The sequence below is a fragment of the Nanorana parkeri genome, unplaced genomic scaffold (assembly GCF_000935625.1).
Source record: "Nanorana parkeri isolate BGI_ZX_2015 unplaced genomic scaffold, ASM93562v1 scaffold994, whole genome shotgun sequence".
NCBI lineage: Eukaryota > Metazoa > Chordata > Amphibia > Anura > Dicroglossidae > Nanorana > Nanorana parkeri.
Genome location: NW_017307262.1, coordinates 90,867 through 111,490, shown reverse-complemented (window position 1 = coordinate 111,490; position 20,624 = coordinate 90,867). Strand labels below are relative to the sequence as shown.

The 20,624-nt window shown below is 45.4% G+C and overlaps 1 protein-coding gene across 1 annotated transcript in view; it reads right to left on the bottom strand.

Annotated features, from left to right (window-relative positions):
• Positions 1 to 20,624, bottom strand: part of MYH10 (myosin heavy chain 10) — a 108,003-nt gene continuing 87,379 nt past the window's right edge. Inside the window, exons 18-43 of the mRNA XM_018566978.1 lie at positions 18,324 to 18,517; positions 17,367 to 17,488; positions 16,417 to 16,486; positions 16,155 to 16,315; positions 15,668 to 15,776; positions 14,681 to 14,812; positions 14,309 to 14,515; positions 13,923 to 14,060; positions 12,511 to 12,634; positions 12,218 to 12,389; positions 11,289 to 11,501; positions 11,028 to 11,172; positions 10,615 to 10,821; positions 10,144 to 10,248; positions 9,253 to 9,405; positions 8,865 to 9,113; positions 8,441 to 8,653; positions 7,553 to 7,765; positions 7,264 to 7,425; positions 7,002 to 7,130; positions 6,269 to 6,357; positions 5,735 to 5,858; positions 5,341 to 5,549; positions 4,936 to 5,044; positions 3,926 to 4,098; positions 1 to 490 (exon numbers count right to left, since the gene is read on the bottom strand). Coding sequence (XP_018422480.1) covers positions 337 to 490; positions 3,926 to 4,098; positions 4,936 to 5,044; positions 5,341 to 5,549; positions 5,735 to 5,858; positions 6,269 to 6,357; positions 7,002 to 7,130; positions 7,264 to 7,425; positions 7,553 to 7,765; positions 8,441 to 8,653; positions 8,865 to 9,113; positions 9,253 to 9,405; positions 10,144 to 10,248; positions 10,615 to 10,821; positions 11,028 to 11,172; positions 11,289 to 11,501; positions 12,218 to 12,389; positions 12,511 to 12,634; positions 13,923 to 14,060; positions 14,309 to 14,515; positions 14,681 to 14,812; positions 15,668 to 15,776; positions 16,155 to 16,315; positions 16,417 to 16,486; positions 17,367 to 17,488; positions 18,324 to 18,517 — 4,076 coding nt within the window. The 3' untranslated portion in view covers positions 1 to 336. The remainder of the gene's footprint in view (positions 491 to 3,925; positions 4,099 to 4,935; positions 5,045 to 5,340; positions 5,550 to 5,734; positions 5,859 to 6,268; positions 6,358 to 7,001; positions 7,131 to 7,263; positions 7,426 to 7,552; positions 7,766 to 8,440; positions 8,654 to 8,864; positions 9,114 to 9,252; positions 9,406 to 10,143; positions 10,249 to 10,614; positions 10,822 to 11,027; positions 11,173 to 11,288; positions 11,502 to 12,217; positions 12,390 to 12,510; positions 12,635 to 13,922; positions 14,061 to 14,308; positions 14,516 to 14,680; positions 14,813 to 15,667; positions 15,777 to 16,154; positions 16,316 to 16,416; positions 16,487 to 17,366; positions 17,489 to 18,323; positions 18,518 to 20,624) is intronic.

Sequence of the window (20,624 nt, the reverse complement as noted above, 5' to 3'; positions counted from 1 at the left end):
TTTTTTTGTTTTGTTTTAATTTTGTCCAGATGATGCTAGAAAGAGGAAAGAAATTAAGTCTGTATGATAACGCAGAGCACAGAACCCCTTCTCACGGCTGCCTTCTGGATATGGGGTGGTGGAAGAGGATGGCTTCCATCTTCCTTCCTGCAGAAAAGGGCACTTCAGCAGGAGATTGGTTCGGCGGATTGGGATTTATAGCGAAGCGGAGTGGCCTGAGAAGAGGATGTTACAGGCTCCCCCCCCCCTGGGCTCTCTTGTCTGTATGACCTGTATTGCTGCTGTGAGCAGTTTAGTGTCCCTTCCTGATGGGCAGAGGAATTCTTGGAGAGGAAGTCACTCAGTTGGGGTGGAGGCTGATGTCTCGTTGACCTCGTTGGTTTTGCTCTCCGTCTCATCGTCTGAGAGGTCGATAGATGTGCCCTCTATCTGCAATGGTCGGCGACCAGAGCGGCTGGACGATGAGGAAAAGGATATGGGTCCGCCCCGCCTGCAGAGTGAAAAAGAAAAAATTAGATTTTGTTATTAAGATAAAATCTTTTTTTCTCTGAGACTATTGAGGGACACAGCTCTGAAGAATTCTAAGACATAGGGTTATGCTGCTGCCTCTAGGAGAAATGGACACTAGGCAAAGAAATAAAAAGCCTGTCACTTTAAAGGACCTAACCCCTCCCAGTTGTAGGAAGCAGTACAAAGGAATTTGAGGGGAGGGAGCCGTCCATTGAGGGACACAGCTCTAAAGAATTCTGAAACGCAGGGATGTTCAAAAGCAGTCCAAACAGAGGAACGGGCACCACAACTAAAATATGAACTGTCAAAGTACATTTAAACAATTGCATGAAGAACTTTCCCGCCAGAACTAGCATCAGAAGAAGAGGCAAAAACATCAACTTCATAAAACTTTGCAAAAGTGTGAACAGAAGACCAAGTTGCGGCCTTTGCAATTTCGAGTAATAGAAGCTTGATTTTGGAAATGCCCAAGAAGTACTAATTGCCCAAGTAGGATGCAGAAACAGGAAAAGGTGGTACCCGTCCCGCAACGCATAAGCTTGAATGACGAGCTGACAAATCCAATTAATAGATGGATGTAGAAGCTGAACCTTTTCTAGGCCTCCGGAAAGAACAATAGAGTCTAAACCTCGAAAGGAAGCCGTGGCTGAGAGATGAGCAGTAATAACCCGCACGACATCCATAATGATGAAGAGACATTTTCTTAAGCTGGACAAAGTGAGGGGAAAACAAAGTCTTCATATCAATGAAAAGCTGAGACTACTTTGGGTAAAAAAGGAAACCTGCGGCCTCAAAACAACCTTTTCCCTATAAGGAACCCAATAAGGTTCTTTACATGACAAAGCAGACAACTCGGAACTCCTTCTAGCCAAGGTAATGGATGCAAGAAAAGCAACCTTTCTGGATAACAAGACAAAGAAAGGCCTTGTATGGGTTCAAAGGAGGTTTTGTAAAACAGATAAAACCAAGTTCAAGGCTTATGATGGACAAGGAGATCTAACAGGAGGAGGTACAAGAGTAACTCCCGAGTTCCACATCCGGCGTCCCCCAGCGGTGACAAAGTTGTCGAAACACTTCTGAATGGAGAGACTGTTCGCCCAGATCCAAACGTCTGCTGAGAAAATCCAGCTGCCAGTTTTCCAGTTTCGCTTAGTGTCCTCAGAAGAATAGATGTCTCCTCCCCTTCTGCTTTATTATTTTAGTTTATTCCTTCAAAGAGATTCTACTAATGAGACCTTCAAAAGAGATTCTAATGAGGGCTGCTAGATGGTTCATACTGGATAATGTTAAATCCTGGGGGCTTCTCTGGTCTTCAAAATGCAGGTTGTCTCAGTACTCATGACTCGTCCAGCAGTGGTCCTGTGTCGTAAAGCAGGGTGTCTCTGGTCTCAGTACTTGTGACTCGTCCAGCGGTGGTCCTGTGTCGTAATGCAGGTTGTCTCAGTACTTGTGACTCATTCCCTGGAATGCGCACCACTGAAAATCGCTGGAACCTGAAGTCCTCCCCAATCCAAGACCGAATGTTCTTCTGTCGTCACACTCCTGATGTCTCCCTGGAGAGTGATGTATGCCATTGCTATCGCATTGTCTGACGCAATCTGAATTGGACACCCAGACAGAAGATGGGTCCAGTGAAACAACAGATGAATCACCCTCAAGTCCAGGACATAAATCTGAGGCTCTGATTCCTCCAGAGACCAACAACCCTGCAGAGACACGTGAACGAAGAGACAGCCCCATCCCACAAGACTGGCGACCGTCATGACAATCTTCCAGGCGATGGGAAGAAAACAACTTCCCCACTGTCAACACAGGAGATGTCAACCACCACGGCAGAGACATCTTGGCCGGGGCACTCAATCATCTTGTCCAGCGACAGAGGAAACTTGTCTCTCTTTGTAAGAATGTTCGTCTCTCTTTGTAAGAATGTTCCTCTGCAAAGTCCTGGAATGGTACTTAGCAAAAGGTACCACTTTGAGGGTTGACACCAGCATTGGAGTTCCACCAACACACACTTAAAGCAGATAGCTCTGCCTTATCTGAATGGAAAAAGCGCACGAAAGACAAACATCAAGAAACGCATCACATATGAAATGAGAAGCAACAGAACTCTGATCCACAATCAATACAATGGGGATCAACTTCATCAGTCACCTGTTCTGTACTTAAAGGAGGAGACCTGCTTTATGATACAGGACCACCGCAGGAAGATTCATGAGTACTGAGACCAGAGACAACCTGCTTCATGACACAGGACCACTGTAGGACAAGCCATAAGTACGGAGACCAGAGACGACCTGCTGCATGACCACCGCAGGATGAGTCATAAGTACCAAGACCAGAGACGACATGCTGCATGACCAACGCAGAATGAGTCACAAGTATTGAGACGAGAGGCGACATGCTGCATGACCACCGCAGGATGAGTCACAAGTACTGAGACCAGAGACGACATGCTGCATGACCACCGCAGGATGAGTCACAAGTACTGAGACCAGAGACGACCTGCTGCATGCCCACTGCTGGACGGGTCACAAGTACTGAGACCAGAGACACCCTGCTTTACGACGCAGGACGAGTCATGAGTACTGAGACGACCTGCATTTTGAAGACCAGAGAAGCTCCCAGGATTTAACATTATCCAGTATGAACCATCTAGCAGCCCTCATTAGAATCGCTTTGAAGGCCTCATTAGTAGAATCTCTTTGAAGGAATAAAAGAAACTAAAATAATAAAGCAGAAGAGGAGGACACATCCATTCTTCTGAGGACACGAAGCAAAACTGGCAGGTGGGAGGTGTTTTGTCCTTAAAGTGACAGGCTTTTTATTTGTTTGCCTAGTGTCCATTTCTTTTAGGGGCAGCAACATAACCCTACATCTCAGAATTCTCCAGAGCTGTGTCCCTCAACGGACGATAGAGAAAAACCATTATTTACAGAGAATTGAAAGACTAAAAAGAGACATAACGTGCATTTCCACCTTAGCAGCAAACCTAAGACAACATCTACTTAATATTTGTTATTGGTTTCTATTTACATAGCATAACCATAACATTTTTTAAACTTTCTGCTTACCTTTTTATTTGCTGATAAACCCTATAAAAATCCTACCTAGAATTCCCCTTCTATGCAACGTTAAGGTGGGGGCTGGGAAGTCTGTACTGTGCTGGCAGATCCTATTATCGGTTGGAAACTAGATGTGCACAGTCTGTCCTAACAAAGGGTTAAACATATCCAGGCTTGGGCGGTACATTTGTCAACGCACTTTCAAACCAATCTATTCCTTCTAATTGCAAATGGAAAGATATTCTGAAAAACAAGCTGCCTGTGTACAATCCTGCTCCAAAGAAACTGCTCTCTGTATTCCACCACCCCCTCCCTTGCCTCTACCTGCCGGTTAGGTACAGTCTTCTCACCTTAGTCGGTTCTTCAGAGTGGTCACTTCCCTGGTCAGACCCTCATTGGCTTCGGACGCATCGTCCAACTCTCGCTGCAGCTTGCGCCTTGATGCGTTAGCTCTGGTGGCTTCTTCTTCGGCTTCCTCCAGCTGCCTCTTCAGCTGTTTCATGCGAGTGTTGGCCTTCTCCATCTACAAAGATGAAAAGACACGACTCATTCATCCACGGGCCACCCTGGGTGCACAGACATTTTGTATGAAATACAAGGAAGTGACTTGTCCATCCCTGATGGCGTCATGTGGGCACGGGGGGTGCAGTGCTCCAGGGTGATGCCCAAGTCGCAGAAACAAATGTGTGCTGACCCAGGCACTCTCTACCCAAATGCAAATTAATGAAGTTGCAGGATTCAGAACACTATAACCGTAACTTAGCAATGACATCAGAGATGTTCCTGGCAGCACTGCACCCCGTGCCTAAAGGGACTCATGCCATTCTTCTTGCTATCCTATGTAACTTTCTAATCTCCAGCCATCCACCGAAAACAGCTGTGAAATCAGAAACTGGAAATCGGACTTTTGAAGAAGGTTAGAGAATAAGTGCACTTAACCCTTTTTGTCTCCAGCACCCCCTCGTACCCCACATCTAACCTAAAACTACTCTTTGTTGCCTCATGTATGACTAATGCTTCCAGTGAGGTACTGGAGAATAGAGAGAACAATCTAGTTTATATGAGGCACTTGGCGGCACTTTAGTGACCATGTCAGAACGGTTAAAGTCTGGAACGCGCTGCCACAAGCAGTGGTATCAGCAGAGAGGATTGAATCATTCAAAAAGCATTTAGATACCTTCCTCAGAGACCGTGACATACAGGGGTACAGGTACACTTAAAAACAAGGACACACAGGGACTCGTGCACACATACACAATCACACACAGACACACAACGGTTGGACTTGATGGACCGGTGTCTTTGTTCAACCTCAAATACTATAACTATGTGCGCAGTCCGTTATCCGTTCAATGCACACCTGTTCTTTGTATTGGTCGGCGTGTCTGCGCTCATCTTCCACCTGCATGAAGACCTCCTTCAGCTTCTTCTCAGTTCTGCGTACCAGTTTATTGGACGCAGCTCTTTCCCTGGAGGAGAAAATTCAAACATGTTATTTGTTTTCACAGCCCCAACATATTTTATCATGTTTTACAGAAAGTACCAAACTGTTCTTCATCAGTCCCATCAACTGAAGGAACTCGCATTATGATGGCAACACAGACTCCGAGGCAATTAAAAGGAAGCCGAGTCACTTAAAGACGGGGAGCAAACTCACACAAACACAGAGAGAACATTCAATCTTCATGCTGACTGAGGGAGGATGTAAGCCCAGGACTCCAGGCCAGCAAGGCTCCACTGTTCCTCTTCCCTTACAGATACTTACTTGGCCTCCTGCTCCAGCTGCTCTTCCAGGTGTCCGATCTTTGCTTCCAAGGTAGCGATAGTGGCTTTAAACTTGGATTTGACAGTCCCTTCCAGTTCCTGTAATTTGGCTTTCAGCTCCTTGTTTTGGCGCTCCAATTGCTGTCGTGCGTTTTCGCTCTTCTGGGCCGAACTGCGTTCCCCAGCCAGCTCGGCATTGAGAGTGTCCACCTGGAGTCCAAAATCAATGTCAGTACATTTGATGGGGGCATGTCAAGTATAGCTACAAAATGTTATGCTCATGGCTGTAACGCAGGCTCAGAGACGTAGCCTGAAAACGCACAATTCAGTCTAGGAGCAGCTGTTAACGGGGTCCTTTATCTCTAAATTTTGGTAAAATGGAGACAAGCTCTCACCTGGAGAGTGGTTTTGCGGAATCGATCATTGAGAAGTTCCATGTTGCTCTGTTCCTCTTCCAATTCCTCCTCCAGCTGGGAGATCCTGGCTTCCAAGCGCCTCTTCTCGTCCAGGAGGGCCGACCTGTCGGAAATATGGAGATCTAGTCCTGCATTGTACACAAAGACCCACCAATGAGACTTCACTGGGAGTGATTTCTAGCACGTTACCTATTCAGGACCGTGCTGGTGGAAAATGTCACCGCTTACCCCAAAATGTCTTGCTTTATCCATCATGAAATATATCAAGTTTAGGGTGGTGCTGGAATCTAAAAGGAAGAGGCTGAAGCCCATTCTCCCCTGTGATGTGATCAATCTTGGAGCACCGGATATTTTGAACCGGCTGAGGTAGAGTAAGGAGCGGTGAGGGACCATTGGGGAGGTATCAGTGGGCTGGAGGGGCTCTTCACAGACACTGTACCTTTCCCATGAATAAGCAAAGTTTCAGCTTTATAAAAAGAATTCAAAGCACATCAATCTTAAAAGATCACTCACTTTCCTGAGGTGCTGTTTGAGATCTCATCACCGAGTTCATCTCTCTCCTGCTCGGCGTGGCGGCGACCACGTTCAGAAGCTGCGAGATCCTATGGGTGCAAAGTAAATGAGTCACTAAAGGCCAACAAAACCAAGAGTACAAGCGACCTGGTAGACTACGGGGTCATTACCCATCACATAGCAAATAATCCAAGTCATGACTGTAATAGATGTTTTACGTCCACAGCCTGCTTTATGTTGTATATAGCAGTGGCTGCGTGGTACTGGATCAGATTACGGTTGGTGAATATAAAAGTGGAATCACTTTTGCACGGTGGGCTTCAATACTGTTTTTTTTAGAAAGGTCTTATCCTTACTGGTGGAGGCCCTTCGTGGCTCTGAGTGAACCAACGTGTAGAAGTTTAACATGTCTTTACAAGTTTGTGAAAGTGGCTTGTCTTTATGCACGGGGATGACAACACTGCTTTAGTTTTCAGTACAGTAGCGGTGCGTTGTCAGCTCACTGCAGGACATTTGGCGCTCACTGGATTTCTGGAAGCTATTTTATACTCTGCTTGCGGAGCTTTTAAAAGGGATTGTACATGGGGGAATGTGCGTGCATTGCAGAGATGTACGGTATATTTTGTTTGTATTTTGCCCTGACATACACTTTAGTGGTAAAGCTTTGCTGAACGTGTCCTTTAGTGTAAAAAGATGCTGGGCTGAGCTATCTGCATCCTGTACCAAAACTTACCTCCTGAAGCTGAAGAATTTCAGCTTCTAGGTTCTTCAGCTTCTTCTCATTCTCTTTAGACTGAGCGAAGATGTCATCGCGAGATGCCCTGGCGTCTTCGAGTTCCCGCTGATAGTCCTTCATTTGCGCCTACAAAGAGTAAATGTATTAGAAAGTGAATACAAATATGGAATGTGTAAGAAAGGCCAGTGGTGGATCTCAGTACTTCACATTCATTACCCATAGTACCACAGTACAGAGTATCTACAGTAGTCCAAGTTACCTGCAGCTTGCGCAGCTGTTTGATGGCATCTTCTCGTCCCTTATTGGCCGCTTCGATTTGAGACTCCAGATCCTTCAAATCCATTTCCAGTTTCTTCTTGGCAGCCACAGCCAGAGCTCGCTGTTTGCGTTCGTCTTCCAGCTCTGACTCAAGCTCCCGCACCTTGGAAAGATGAAAATGAAAAAAACTTGGAATCCTATATATAATGGCTGACTATGACTGTATGAAATTCGGCAACTTCCTACATCAAACTCAATTAAAGCAATCTCTGGCAGGATGGGTCACCTACCTGCTTGACCAACATGCGTTTCTTCTCTTCGTTCTGCTCATCGCGTGCTTGTAGGTCTCGCTCAAACTGCGCCTTCATGGCCTGCATATTGACCTCCAGCCGCAGCTTGGCATCTTCAGTGCCTTGCAGTTCATCTTCCAGTTCTTCCAGCTGAGTTCTCATCTCTTCCACCTGCTGCTCGAGGGTTCGCTTCGATTTCTCCAACTCGTGAACCTGGCAAAAGACGCCAAGAATCTCATTTACAAAGAAGGCCATACCCGAGAGCCAGAAGTGCTAACACATACAACCAAATCTCAGAAATATTACAAATGTGTTAGATGTAAAAAGTTAAAGTTAAAATGGAACACCAGCTACTGTCCACTACTCACGGGTCTACTTTTTAATAAAAACTATATACATGTACTGTCTGTGTATATGTATGTATATAAATATACACAGTGTAGAAGCCCAACTGCAGACATTTTTTCAAAAGTTTTGGAGAGGGCTTCTATCACTGGGGAGATTTCAGGACAGGATATGAAAAAACACTTGAGTGGGGGAAAGAGACAACAAAACACCTTTTCTTGGCATATTAGGGTAGGGTTAGAACCTTTGTCAGGTTATTCCTGTCGGTCTTACTGTTTAAATGAAAACTGCACCCCTCATTGCTTGTTTGCCATCTCAGGGACAGGCAGAGGCAAAACCTCCCCAGCGTGGTTGCAGACAGCAATACAAACGTGTCAAAAGTTTTTAGTCTTCCCAAGTCTATCCAAAACTAACTGACTTGGCCACAATGATCGAGATCTTATAGGATCTAACGTGATGGTAAAGTGTACCAATAACCACAGTGCACAGTCTACCCAAGTATCAATCAATGCGACTGCAAAGACCTTCTTTATGTTAACTTACGCTCTTCCCCACATCATCTTTGGAGCTCATCAAGTCTTCCATCTCTGCTCTCAGCTGCTTATTTAGCCTCTCAAACTCATCACGAGCCTCCAGGGCTTCCTCCAGGGCTCTGGCTAGTGACAAAGCCTTGGTCTCCTTCTCCCGTGCGTCCGCCTCGGCCCGGTCACGTTCCTCTGCGCATCGGGCTGAGATGGTCTTCTCTTCAGCAAGAAGCTGGTGGAAGAGACAGACAGAATTCAAGTCATGCATTACAAACAAAGAAAAATATATCTTTATATACACCAGTGGCGTAACCAGAGTTCTGGGTCCTTTTCGCCCGGGGCCCGCGCCCCTGCTGCCCCCCCGGTTGTTACGCCACTGATATACACACAGTTCTCCTGAAGCACTGGACATCATCTCAAAAGGAAGGACAAAGTCAACTGACCTGGTCAAACTTCTTCTGTTTCTTTTCTAGGTTGGACACAATTTGTCTCTGGTGATCCAAGTCCACCATCAAGTCATCCAGCTCTTGCTGAAGTCTGTTTTTGGTCTTCTCCAGCTTCTCGTGAGCCAGGCTCTTTTCTTCCAAGCGCTGACCCAATAGCTCCATGTCCTTCAAGAGCTTCTTTTTCACCTCCTCTAACCCCTCAATGGTGCCCACATCATCTTCCAGCTTCTTCTTTGAGTCTATTAGCTGGTTTAAAAAGAACAGTAGTCAGATGATGTTACTTAATCAAGCAAAGGCAACAAAGTAAATTCTGATTGGTTAAACAAAGAACATATTCTTCATTATGCAGCACTTCAGAACATATAATTCTCCATTCGGACGGTACCTGCGCCTGGAGGGTGATAATCTGCTTCTCCAGGGCCTTGCGGGCCTCCTCCTCTTCCTCTTGCTGCTCCAGTAGATTGCCCTTCTCCTCCTCTAGCTGTCTGATACGGCTGCTTAGGTTCAGCTTTTGCCGAGTCTCTTCCTGGAGCAGTTCCTGTCAACGGGACAAAACATACATTGGAGGTGAACTTCTGTTTTGTGTGAAATGCATTAAGCCGGACTGAACCCAGTCCAATGAAAAGTCACCTTTCAGATACAGGTGGGGTCTGCTCAGCTACGTCAACTCCTAGTTACTTTTACCAACTGCAAAAAGACCCCCTTCACCTTCCCATAGTTCTGGCTCTGTTCCCAACCATCATTAAGGTTTTCCACTGCCCATTTTGTATACATATAATTAAAACTCCACCAGGAAGCACAGGACTCCCCTTAGCTGCCACGGGGCTGGGAACTAGAACACCGAGATCTCAGAGGCATATGAGAAACTACTGAGTCTAAAGTCTAACTCCAGCCAAGACTTATTTAATACAAAATTGAGCAGGGAAGGGTTAGCCCATCAACATTTAATCCATCCAACATGTAACTACTGGACAGATCACATTGGTTAAGCTCTTCATGGAGGAACCTGTTCAGGATCCTGCTCATCTCTACTCAGCAGAGAGTAAGAACTCCCCAATAATTTTCTAACTCCTTCAGCTCAATGTCCTTGTCTGCTGCAAATGTTTACTGTCCGTATACATCAAGGTCCTGCATGACTGCCATGACTTTGTTTTAACTGCCTAGCGATTTGCTTTCACCTTTGACCTTGACACCTTTCAAACCACTCTTTTAGATCTTAACTTACTCTTAAAAACATAGCCAACCATTAACAATACATGAGCCACACTGAACAGACCTGTGTGTCCTGCAGCTGGGACTCCAGGCCAGTGACATCCTTGACCAGTTTAATCCCTTTTTTCTCAGCTTCCTCCAACAAGGTCGACACATTCTCCAGCTCATTCTGTAAAGGCAAATATGGAAATATTATTCATCTGGATCAAGTCAGAACCTTTCAGCAAGAAACCTACCCTTCAATCACATCATTTTAAATAAGAACGGGTCCTTTGTGTTTATTTATTAAATCAATTTATAGGAAGATTCTGGAATCATAGATTGGAGGATGGTCAGTTGGAGGATGAGTGGAGAGGCTGACCAATAGCTTATTGGCCTTTCAGTTAAGTGTTATGCCGCAGTTTTCATGGAGAGATAAAATCCATTTGGATCATATAAATTATAGGTGTAAACAAATTGATCCGGATATTTCAAAAGTGACGAATTATTTTAGCACCTCCATCTGACAGAAAGCTTCGTAAACTGGACATAGTACCTGAAGTTTGTTGGTCTTTTCTGCCAGCTCAGCGCGTAATCTGTCCCCCTCTGACACCTTGGTGTGAAGCTCCAGAACCTGACCCTCCAGCTTCTTCCTCTTGTACTCTGACTCTGCCTTTTGCTGCTGAAGAACCTTCACCTCACCGACCAGCTCTTTGTTCTCAGAGTCCAGGCTCTGCTTGTTCTTCTCCAGGTTCACTTTAAACTGTGCAAGACACAGAAAAAATTAAAATGACTAAATAAACCTTATTTTCACCAACCCAAAGGAACACCGAGTTAGGATCAAATAGATTCTCCTACTCATGACTGGATGCATAAAGAAAACAAAAAATTGGAAACCATTTCCTCATTTAGCCATAAGGAACCCTTTACTAGCTCTTCTAGGTCCAGGCCTGTTATCCTGACTCTTACCCTCTTGGCCTGCTCCAGCTGTTCAGACAACTCCTCCAGGGCCGTGGCTTGACGTTGCCTCATTTCCTGGATCTGAGCCTCATGGTTTTTGGTTTCCTCCTCAATGTTCTTCTTCAGCTCAGCCACTTCCTGCTCCCGTTTGGTCCTTGAAGAAGAAAGCAAAGTGAGCGTTATCTTGACAAAGTCACACCTCAAAAGGAAGCGGCTAACCCCAAAGTCACAAAAGACAACCCAAAGATGGAAATCGCCTTCATTTCATACCTCAGTTCCTGCTGGGCAGCCGTGGTGTCCAGGGTGTCCTCTAACTCAGTCTTTAGTGCTTCTAGCTCCTCGCTCAAATCCCTCTTTTGCTTCTCTGCTTTGTTACGTGAAGCCTTCTCAGACTCCAGATCTTCTTGTAACTCGGCAATCTGGGCCTGTAACTCCCGCACAAGCTTCAGAGCATTGTTCTTCTGTACCACCTCTTCGTCTCCCCTATCATGGGATTAGAGAAGGACATAAAGTTAATCAGTTAATGAGATTAAAACACAGGGCTTCATGTAAATCAGTTCTTTTTGTTATTAAATGTGAACCTGTGCCTTTGACCATTGCGAGAACCTTCCTCACACAAACCTGCTACTACTCCATTGTGTCTCTCTGTCATTCCATTGTTCTGGAAGAGCTCTTGATAAATATTCCATCCTTCTGGGTATGGAGGAAGCAAGCAACCTCCCTTCAGGATGCAGTGCCCTTGGCTACTCAGACCTAAACCCTGTTATATGAGGAGGAAGACGTTAACCCTGCATAAGCTCTGTCATCATCTGATATGGAGCTCACACAGGGTTTGGGCTCCTGGTGCCAATGGAGGAACTGAGCAGCAGGGGGGCAGAGGAAAGGTAAGCAACATTACCTGGAAGGTTCTTTTACATGGTAGCCTGAATGGACAAAGTGAGATATATCTCTGAAAGGGAACTTGCCCTAAAATGATCACACTATGTTTAGTGTTACATGTTACATTTAGCTAATGGGAGGTTCTAGGGCTTCATCTACACCTGAAGAAGCAAAAAAATATGCGTTGCATGTGATTCCAGATCGTCTATTGCTCATGCGGCTTCTCAGGACATAAAGCAACTAGATTTGATAAGTGACATCCCTAGAAATGACATTGGACATTACTGGTCTAAACCTTCCCGCGGAGCCTCTCCAATCACCTGGCTAAAGCAGCTTGCAGTTCCTCCTCTTTTTTGGCCAACTGTAACTTCAGTTCCTCAATCTGAGCCTGCAGCTCAGCGATTTGGTCTGCGAGGTCAGAGGTTTCACCATCCAGCTTCCTCTTGGCTTTCTCCAACTCCTGCCGTGTCTTCTCCTCCTTTTTTAATCTTTCTAAAGTCAGAGAAAAAAAAAATAGGAAAAGGGTCAGCCAATACACAAAAAATTAAACCAGACAAATCAAAAAATAGCTGAGATTCTGGGAATATGGAATTAAAAATGGGTTACATTGTACCTTCAAGGTCAGTGATCATCATCTCCTGCTTGTTTTTCAGCTTGGCCAAGTTTTTGGCTTTCTCTTCTTCCTCCGCTAGCTGTGCAGTGCACTCTCCTATCCTCTCCTCCATCAGTTTCTTCTCCTGAGGAGCAAAATGGGAGAAAACCGCAAAGGTGTTTAGGCAACACTATCTTTTATTAGGCATCAGGACGACTCTTTCATGATGTAACTTCATGTGGCAAGGGATGGGGGGAATTTAAAAACGAAAAACAATATAGAAGAAGGCCCGAGTCCAGTACAGTGCCCCTTGCCACTTTTTTGCTCCAGTGTCCATGGCTACAGATGTTTGTGTCTGCACAAATCCAAAACAGCAAATAATAATATAATAAAATGTTAATTGTGAAATATTTTTCTCCCTATAAATGTTCCCAGGAAAGAAATTATGTTTAAATTTTCTACCATACAAGATCTTGCTCTCGGCTCATACTGCCTTTCCAAAACTAATGGGCCTGCATGCTAACCATTACAGAAAAACTCCTAGTCTTCTGCCATGCTTCTCCACTACAACGCATCGGCCACCAGCCATTAAACATACTGTCAAGTGGCTCTTCATGCAGGTCCCTCCGACTCTGGGTTGAGTAATCTGGGAAGATGTTCTCTGCTGGTTTAAAGGAGAACTATGGGGTTAGGGCTTTTCCCCATAGTTCTCCTTAGGGTAACGGGAGGACACAAACTAGCGTCCTCCCGTTACCCTAAGCTCAGTATACCGCGAGCTACAACTCGCGGTATACTGAGACGCCGGAGCGGATCCCGACATTGATGTCGAGATCCGCCCAGCTGCGTGAGTGACAGCTGGCTCTGCCTATCTAGAGGCAGAGCCAGCTGTACCCGCCCCCTCCCCCGTCCGTTCCGCCAGTCAGCGCTGGCGGATCGGAGCGTGGAGGGGGGAATCCAGCCCCTCCCCTGTCACGGCAGAGAGCCGTGACAGGATCGAGAGGTGAGCGAACGCCGCTATATGTTCGCTCACCTCCCGAACTACTGAGCCGACCTGTGACAGTCTCATTGTCACAGGTCGGCTGGAACTATGAGGTGAGTGAAAAGCACTCACCTCATAGTTCTCCTTTAAACATGGACTGTATTGACTGGTATAGTAGAGGTAAACATGGAACCCCTACACTCAGTAGTATATAAGGATATTATACATCTATGTAGAGTTCCATTACAAAAAGTATAAGACTATAGCAAAAGTGCCTTTATAAATGGGACCGCTACTTTCTCCTAACCTTAACTCCTACAGCAGCTGCTAGCTTGTGTTTCGTTATAAGATTCTAACACAGGATTAGATTTACATCTAAATATTATCAGTTCTTTCTATTCAGTGTATGATGACCTATGCAATGTGCCCATATTAGCTCTATAATGACCCCCACCTTCACAAACTTGGAGTTCTGGTCCTCTAGTAGAAGGATATCCTCTTCCATTTTCTTTATCTTTGCTTCTGCTGTTACTTTCTCCAGCTGTAGCTTCTGTCGAGCTGCTTCTTCTTCATCTAGTTGTTCCTCCAGATCCTACAGTGGACACAAGAAGAGGCTGCTACATGATGGTGCACCAAAGAGACAGAGTCAAATAATCCTAGACAAAATGTGCTTTGGGAAATACAAAATGTAAGTCCAGCTGAATATTTGGGTGGTATCAAGAAGGTTAAGTTACTCACTAGCTTCACATAGCTTTGTAAGACAGCTGGGACCTCAAAAAGCACTTTACAACTGCTTTCTGAGATGTATAGATGGACAGAGACGATGAATGTGGTCCATACCTGGATATGAGCCTGCATCTTCTTCTTATCATTCTGCAGAACTTGGTTTCTCTCCTCTTCTTCCTCCATTCGGATCTCCATGTCTCTTAGAATCTCTTCCAGTTCCTGTTTCTTGACTGCCAGACGGGCCCTCATCTCCTCGGCCTCAGCAAACAGTTCCGTCTCCGCCTGGAGTTGCTCGGCCAGGATGTTCTTCTCCTCTACCAGCTGAAAGGTGAGATCACAAAAGGCCAGACATTATATGGACATCCAAACCAGTTTGTCTTCTTAACTAGAAGACTAACTTTCTGTAAGACGGTCTATAAAACACAAGAGAGTGAATGTGAAATTTTGAATCAATATTTTATTGGTTATTTATCTCCTACAACCCACCTGCTGGTGCTTCCTCTCCATCTCCACCAGCTCTCCCTCCGCCTTCGACTGCTTTTCTTTCACCTTCAGCAGCTCCTCATCTTTGGCCAGCATTTCCTCGTCCTGTCGGGTAACTTGTAACAGTGGCTTTACCTGCAAAATAGGAAGACATGGTTCTCAAACTCCTGAAATTTGATTAGAACGATAGTTGGCACGTTCCATTGGCTGATATGAACACAAGATATGAGCACAAGTTAAAAGTATATCGCACGGCGTAAACAGGCACAAACCCAAACACTACGGACCAGGTCAGCACATCGAACTGAAATTTCGGTTTGTAACTATCCTTTTAAGGGTGAGGCTTATACACAGTGGGCTTCTGTGTCCCCCAGTTAATGGAGATAAAACAATATATGAACCATACCTGACTCCATACAGAAGCAATACGTTTTGAATATAGTGGCAGACATCAAGACATGGGCCTCTCCACTCATGCACCGTTCGCAATCTCCCAAATCAGCTGACCTGCAGATATGGTGCACCTACAAATCATTATTACATTCACAGGAGGAGCCGAGGTTCTTGCTCAGCCTTGGAGAGTGTCATTGGCCATCTCCTGGAAGTCATGCTTGTTCCAGGGCAGAGCTCACATATGCAGCATCTCACACAGTGATGTCGTTGCCCCAGGATAAGGAGTGTGCAGAAGTCTGCCAAAGGAAGCCCCCAGCACTGGATGGGAACCTCAACTGGCTATCCTGGCAGGTTTCCTTCAACCCTACATCCTTAAATCAGTTCCACTTCTAACAACTATATGGACACACATAGCATTAAAACTTTTATCCTATTAAAGAAATTAAGCAAAACAAGAAAATAAAAAGAGAGAGAGAGAGGGATGAATGGACGACTCACGTTGGCCACAGAGGGATGAAGACGACATAATAAACTTATTACTTCTACAGCTGTCCCACTTCCCAAATGGACATTAGTGTCATGAAGACTTAGGCCTACCTTAGTGAAGAGTCGCCACCACTGCCAGTGGCGCAGTTTCAGGTAGGCGGCGCAGTTCCGCTGTAACACCTTCAGGGCGCTGAGCTGCTGCTGCTTCTTGGCAAAGGCTCTGATCAGAACAAAGACAGACAAAGCTAAAGGGGCAGCCTATGTATGGGCCAACAGGTCTATGCTTTCAGCAGAAGCAATACCATTGCTCTGTAGAATAAAGATACTTTTCAGAGATCTGAAACTTTTCTTGTTATCAAGAAAGAATGCTTGGCAAGTTTTATATGATCATAGATCAAAAGAGGAGAACAAAACCTCAAACTGACAGTGAAGCCTCTCCTCTACAAACTGGCCCGGAGAAGGCTGACATAGGGGACTCTGCATAGGTTTACTAGTTCCTAGTAAGTGATGTAACGTATTGAAGGCAGTGGATCTGTATGATAGCCAAGCAACCAGCCATTCAATGATTCCAGTCACTGTACCAAAGTCTTATACTCACTTCCTAGCCAGATAACCCCGACAAACGGCTTGGAAGTCAATGATGATATCGGTTATCTTGAGGTCCCGCTCCTCTTCCAGGTGCGCCAGCACACCCGCACGAAAGAAGATCTTACTCTGCCCAATGCGGAAAAGGTTTGGGTCCAGCTCAAGTGCCCGGATCTGTAAAGAGAACCCAAATGTCAGTAAGGGGTACAGACAGAATAATGGCTTGACAATCACATGACCTTGTCTGCTCCCCATGACCAAAGTTTGTCTCTCACCATCCTCTCGCAGGCTTGTTTCCCATCCATGAATCCTTTAGGGATGGAGTTGGGGGTGAGGATTTCATACCTGGAAAGGAAAACACAGGAACATAAGCATTGGTTAAACTAATCTCTGTCCGTTCTGCCACTTTCATTCTCAGAGATATCTAGGGCACATTCAGAGAGATCAGAGGGCAGGGCACATTCAGAGAGATCAGAGGGCAGGGCACATTCAGAGAGATCAGAGGGCAGGACACATTTTTTTTTTTTTTTTTTTACATTTACGGTACTTTTTTCATGATATAGTAAAAAAAATAACACCCCTTCCCCCCCGTGGTGATTATATACCTCCAAAAGAAAGCTCTATCTGTCCCCCAAAAATGTTAACATAAATTGCAAGGCCGATAGTCCGGCCATGCTGACTGGTGACAGTGAGAGAGGAAAGGGGTGGGCAGCAGAGAGGTGAAGGGGCGGGGGGGGGGGGGGGGGGGGCTTATTTTCTGGCAGTGCCCCCCGAGACTAGACTCTGGATCCACCCCTGGGGCACATTCAGAGAGATCAGAGGGTAGGGCACATTCAGAGAGATCATAGGGCAGGACAATGTTCTGCTTTATGATCTAACTGGGAATTACCATGATATGACCACTTGATGCCACAGCCAGGTTCCCCTCATCTGCCATGCTCCCTTTGATTATGAAATAATGTTTCACAATGCACTGGTTCTGCTACTGCCAGACATGTCCACACTCAATGACAGCTACCAGAACCCATACTATACTAGACAGGGGGCAGTATAAATCACATGGCTTAAAAAAATGAAATGGTTAAAAAAATGAAGACACAATCCCAGCTGTAAGGACAAGGACAAGCGAAGTGTAGACTAGTGTGTAGAAAAAGCAAAGAAGGGGAAAAGTATATGAAAAGTATTAGCAGGGGAGCTCTGCTTTACACGCTCATGCTTCCAGTACCTCTGCCGGAACTCCTGAAAGACAATGCGGTTGGGAAATCCCTGCCGGCAGATTCGGATCCCTTCCAGAACGCCGTTACACCTCAGCTGATCCAGCACCAAATGGGGGTCCAATTTACCAGCCTGTGCAGGAGAAAGGAAGACATGAACACTGTTAACAAAGGAAGGTCCAAAACCATAAAAACATCACACATGGTGAGAGATGAAACCCTGAATCCTGACCACTAGAGGGCACTCATCCAATACATTATAGATGACATGGTATAATGCGGACATGGCAAACTCACATGAAACAACGGGCCGGTCTGAAAGGACTAAATCTTCAAGGGGGCCGCAGTATATCTACTGAGGGCCACACCTAATTAATGTCACAAAAGATTATACCACTTCTGAACTTAACATTACAGCCAAAACTGCAACTTACACTATTTACTCTCAAAGAAACATTTCCTAAAGTATTCAGCTGTAAAATAATTTTAATGTAGAAAAGAGAAGAGTGCCGCAGCATTGGTATGAGTCCAGAGGGTTTATGTTGTATAGAAAAGCAGCAGGGGATCAGTTCCACCCCCCTTATCGGGGCTGAGAAATAAAATAATAGAACATAAACATACGAGGGGAGGGCAATAAGTTCTTACCCTCACCATGATCTAGATGTGCTAGGGATCTGACATTTTGCAGGTTTATAGGTGGATATCTTCGTAATATTCATGGCAATTTTTGTTTTTGTAGGTGGTGGTGAATTATAGTTAGAGCCAAGAGAAATGGAGTGGGTTTCCTGCCGGACAAAGTATTTTTTTATTTGTAGGTGCAGATTTTATACTAGAAGTTGTACCTGGAATGGACCTTTATAATACAGAATGTGGATTCTGGTGCTTACTATCAATGAATCATTATAATTCATATGACCCAAGACCCCATTTTCTTCCCGCACTCTCCAGACCCCAGGTTCCTCTCTTACTCGTTTCTCGTGGTTGGGGATGATGCAGCGCACAAAGTTCGGGTTGGTGTTACGCAGGGTCGCCATCAGCTTGGTCAGGGACTCCTTGTACAGCTGCCCCACCGTCCTGAACATGCCCTTCTTAGTCTTATAGGCCGAGCCGAACGCCGTCTCAGTCATCCCGGCCACTTGATCCAGGCCCACGATGCGGTCTACTATGGAAAAGAATGCGGGTTTTAGAGACTCTTACAACAGATAATACGATGAATAACGAGATCCCAAAAGGATTAATAGGGCCAGTTAACCTTTAATAAATTTTTTCCTGTGTGCTCCCAATTCTTTCTTATCTCATATACATAACCTTTACTTTGCGGCATCCTGTGGCTCCGCCTACTCTTTAAAATAATCGGTGCCGCTGGTGACAACAATTAAAATGGCTGCTAGAAGGACCTTATCCTGATTTTAAATGGCTATAAATGCCAGTTATGGATGGCTGGGGGGTGCAGGTCGCAGAGAAGCCGAGCATGCAGGAAACTTTGGCTTAACATACTTAAACTGTATTGGATAGAGCAGAGAAAGCTTCAAGCTCATGCCAGTCCCAAGAGGAAGATTTCCCTTCATTTCCTATACTGTAGACACAACAGGAAGTGATAGGAAAGCTCCCCAAAGTAAATGTAACACCCCCCATCCTTAGGCAGTTAGCACCGTAAACAGTGTACCCAATGGAAGAATTCTCCTCTATTCCTATCCTTGTATGTTCCCTCATAATGGTCACCAAGGACAGATAAGCTCATTTTACAATCAGATTGTACAATCTCCTTTAGTATGTAGTGCAAGGGTCTGCCTGATTGGATGAACTGAGTAGGTCCTCATATTACAGAGGCTTGGTAAATCCAAAGATTGTATGGTCAGATTATAAGGTGTACGGTGACCCACAGAGTGAATCTCCGAAGCCTCCTCTTCTGGTGTCCACTTTGTTCAGAAGCTTGCTCAGCTGTCTAAAGTAAAGCTGAACTCCGGTGAAAATTCACAACTGCCCTTGCTGTTGGGGCTCCCCGGCACTGCGAGGGTTAAATCCTCATATGTGCCAAAGGGGAATATTAAGAACTCATCTCATCCCTCGCTCCTGCAGGCTCCTCCACACCGTGTGACTGGTCCTTCGACGCGCCATTTACCGGTCATGAACAATACGGGGCCAGCAGCCACTCATTGCGAGAGGATCCTGAAGGCCTGACCACAACCTGGAGCATCGGAAGGGAAGAGGAGAGCACCAGCTGCTCGGAAATGGGCGGGGAGGGGGTTAAGGTGAGTAAAAGTGCTTTTTAATGGTAACTTGGGACAAAAAAAAAACGCATTTAACCCTTGCAGTGAGTAGTTTTGAAGTTCAAGTTTAGGTTAAGTGAGCTTCTAACCGTATCCCAAGAGCAAATTATATATCCAGATCCCTTCTATATAATATATCTAAATCCCGATGAAAAGGACAACCTCTAAAATGTGTTGGCTGTCAACTCTTTTATAGTGACAAATAAAAAAACTGTATCTGCGCCAATTTCCACGGCTTCACACACTCATCCTCTTATTCTACATAGGGTTGTCACCAGAACAGGAATAGAGGGGAAATCTTTCAATGGGGACACCTGTATAAGAAAGGATTTCCCTTATTTGGAAGAGATTTCTTCCCACTTCCTGTTGCATTTCCAGGACAGGAAGTGAACGTATTTCTCACCAAAGCTGTTTTGGCCTCAGATGACTCAACATGCATTTTTTCCTTACCTGGAAGGATTTTTTTTAATATCACCCAACACCCAACCTTGAAAACCAATGTTTTTTTTTTTTTTTGGCCAGACAAGATTGCTACTGTATATGTGAAGACCATATGCCAAGACCGCATGGGCAGGATGGAGGACGGCCCAACATGCAGGTGTAATCAAAGCAACATTTTGGAGACCGTCGTGTTTCCTAACCTGCACACTGGGTCTTGGAAGGGGAAGCAGCAGCAGTTCATGGAGTCACCAAGACATAATAAAATTACCAGGTACCTTAGCCCCGCCCTCCTTCATAGACCCCAGCCATGTGATGGGTCTCTGCTCCCCCTTTTCCTGCAGGCCATTCACAAAACACCCAGACCTAGGTTTTGCTTTGTGAATGGCTAGGAGGAGAGGGGGCGGAGACATGACTCTGATGAGAGCTGCAATGCTTACACCTGAGCAACCCAGTACAGCCGGAGATCTACCAATCCCGCCAGGTAAACCAGCAGATCTGCCAAGCATAGGAGAAAACTTGCATGATGGGGGGGGGGGGGGTAATTGTTTTGCCTGGTGA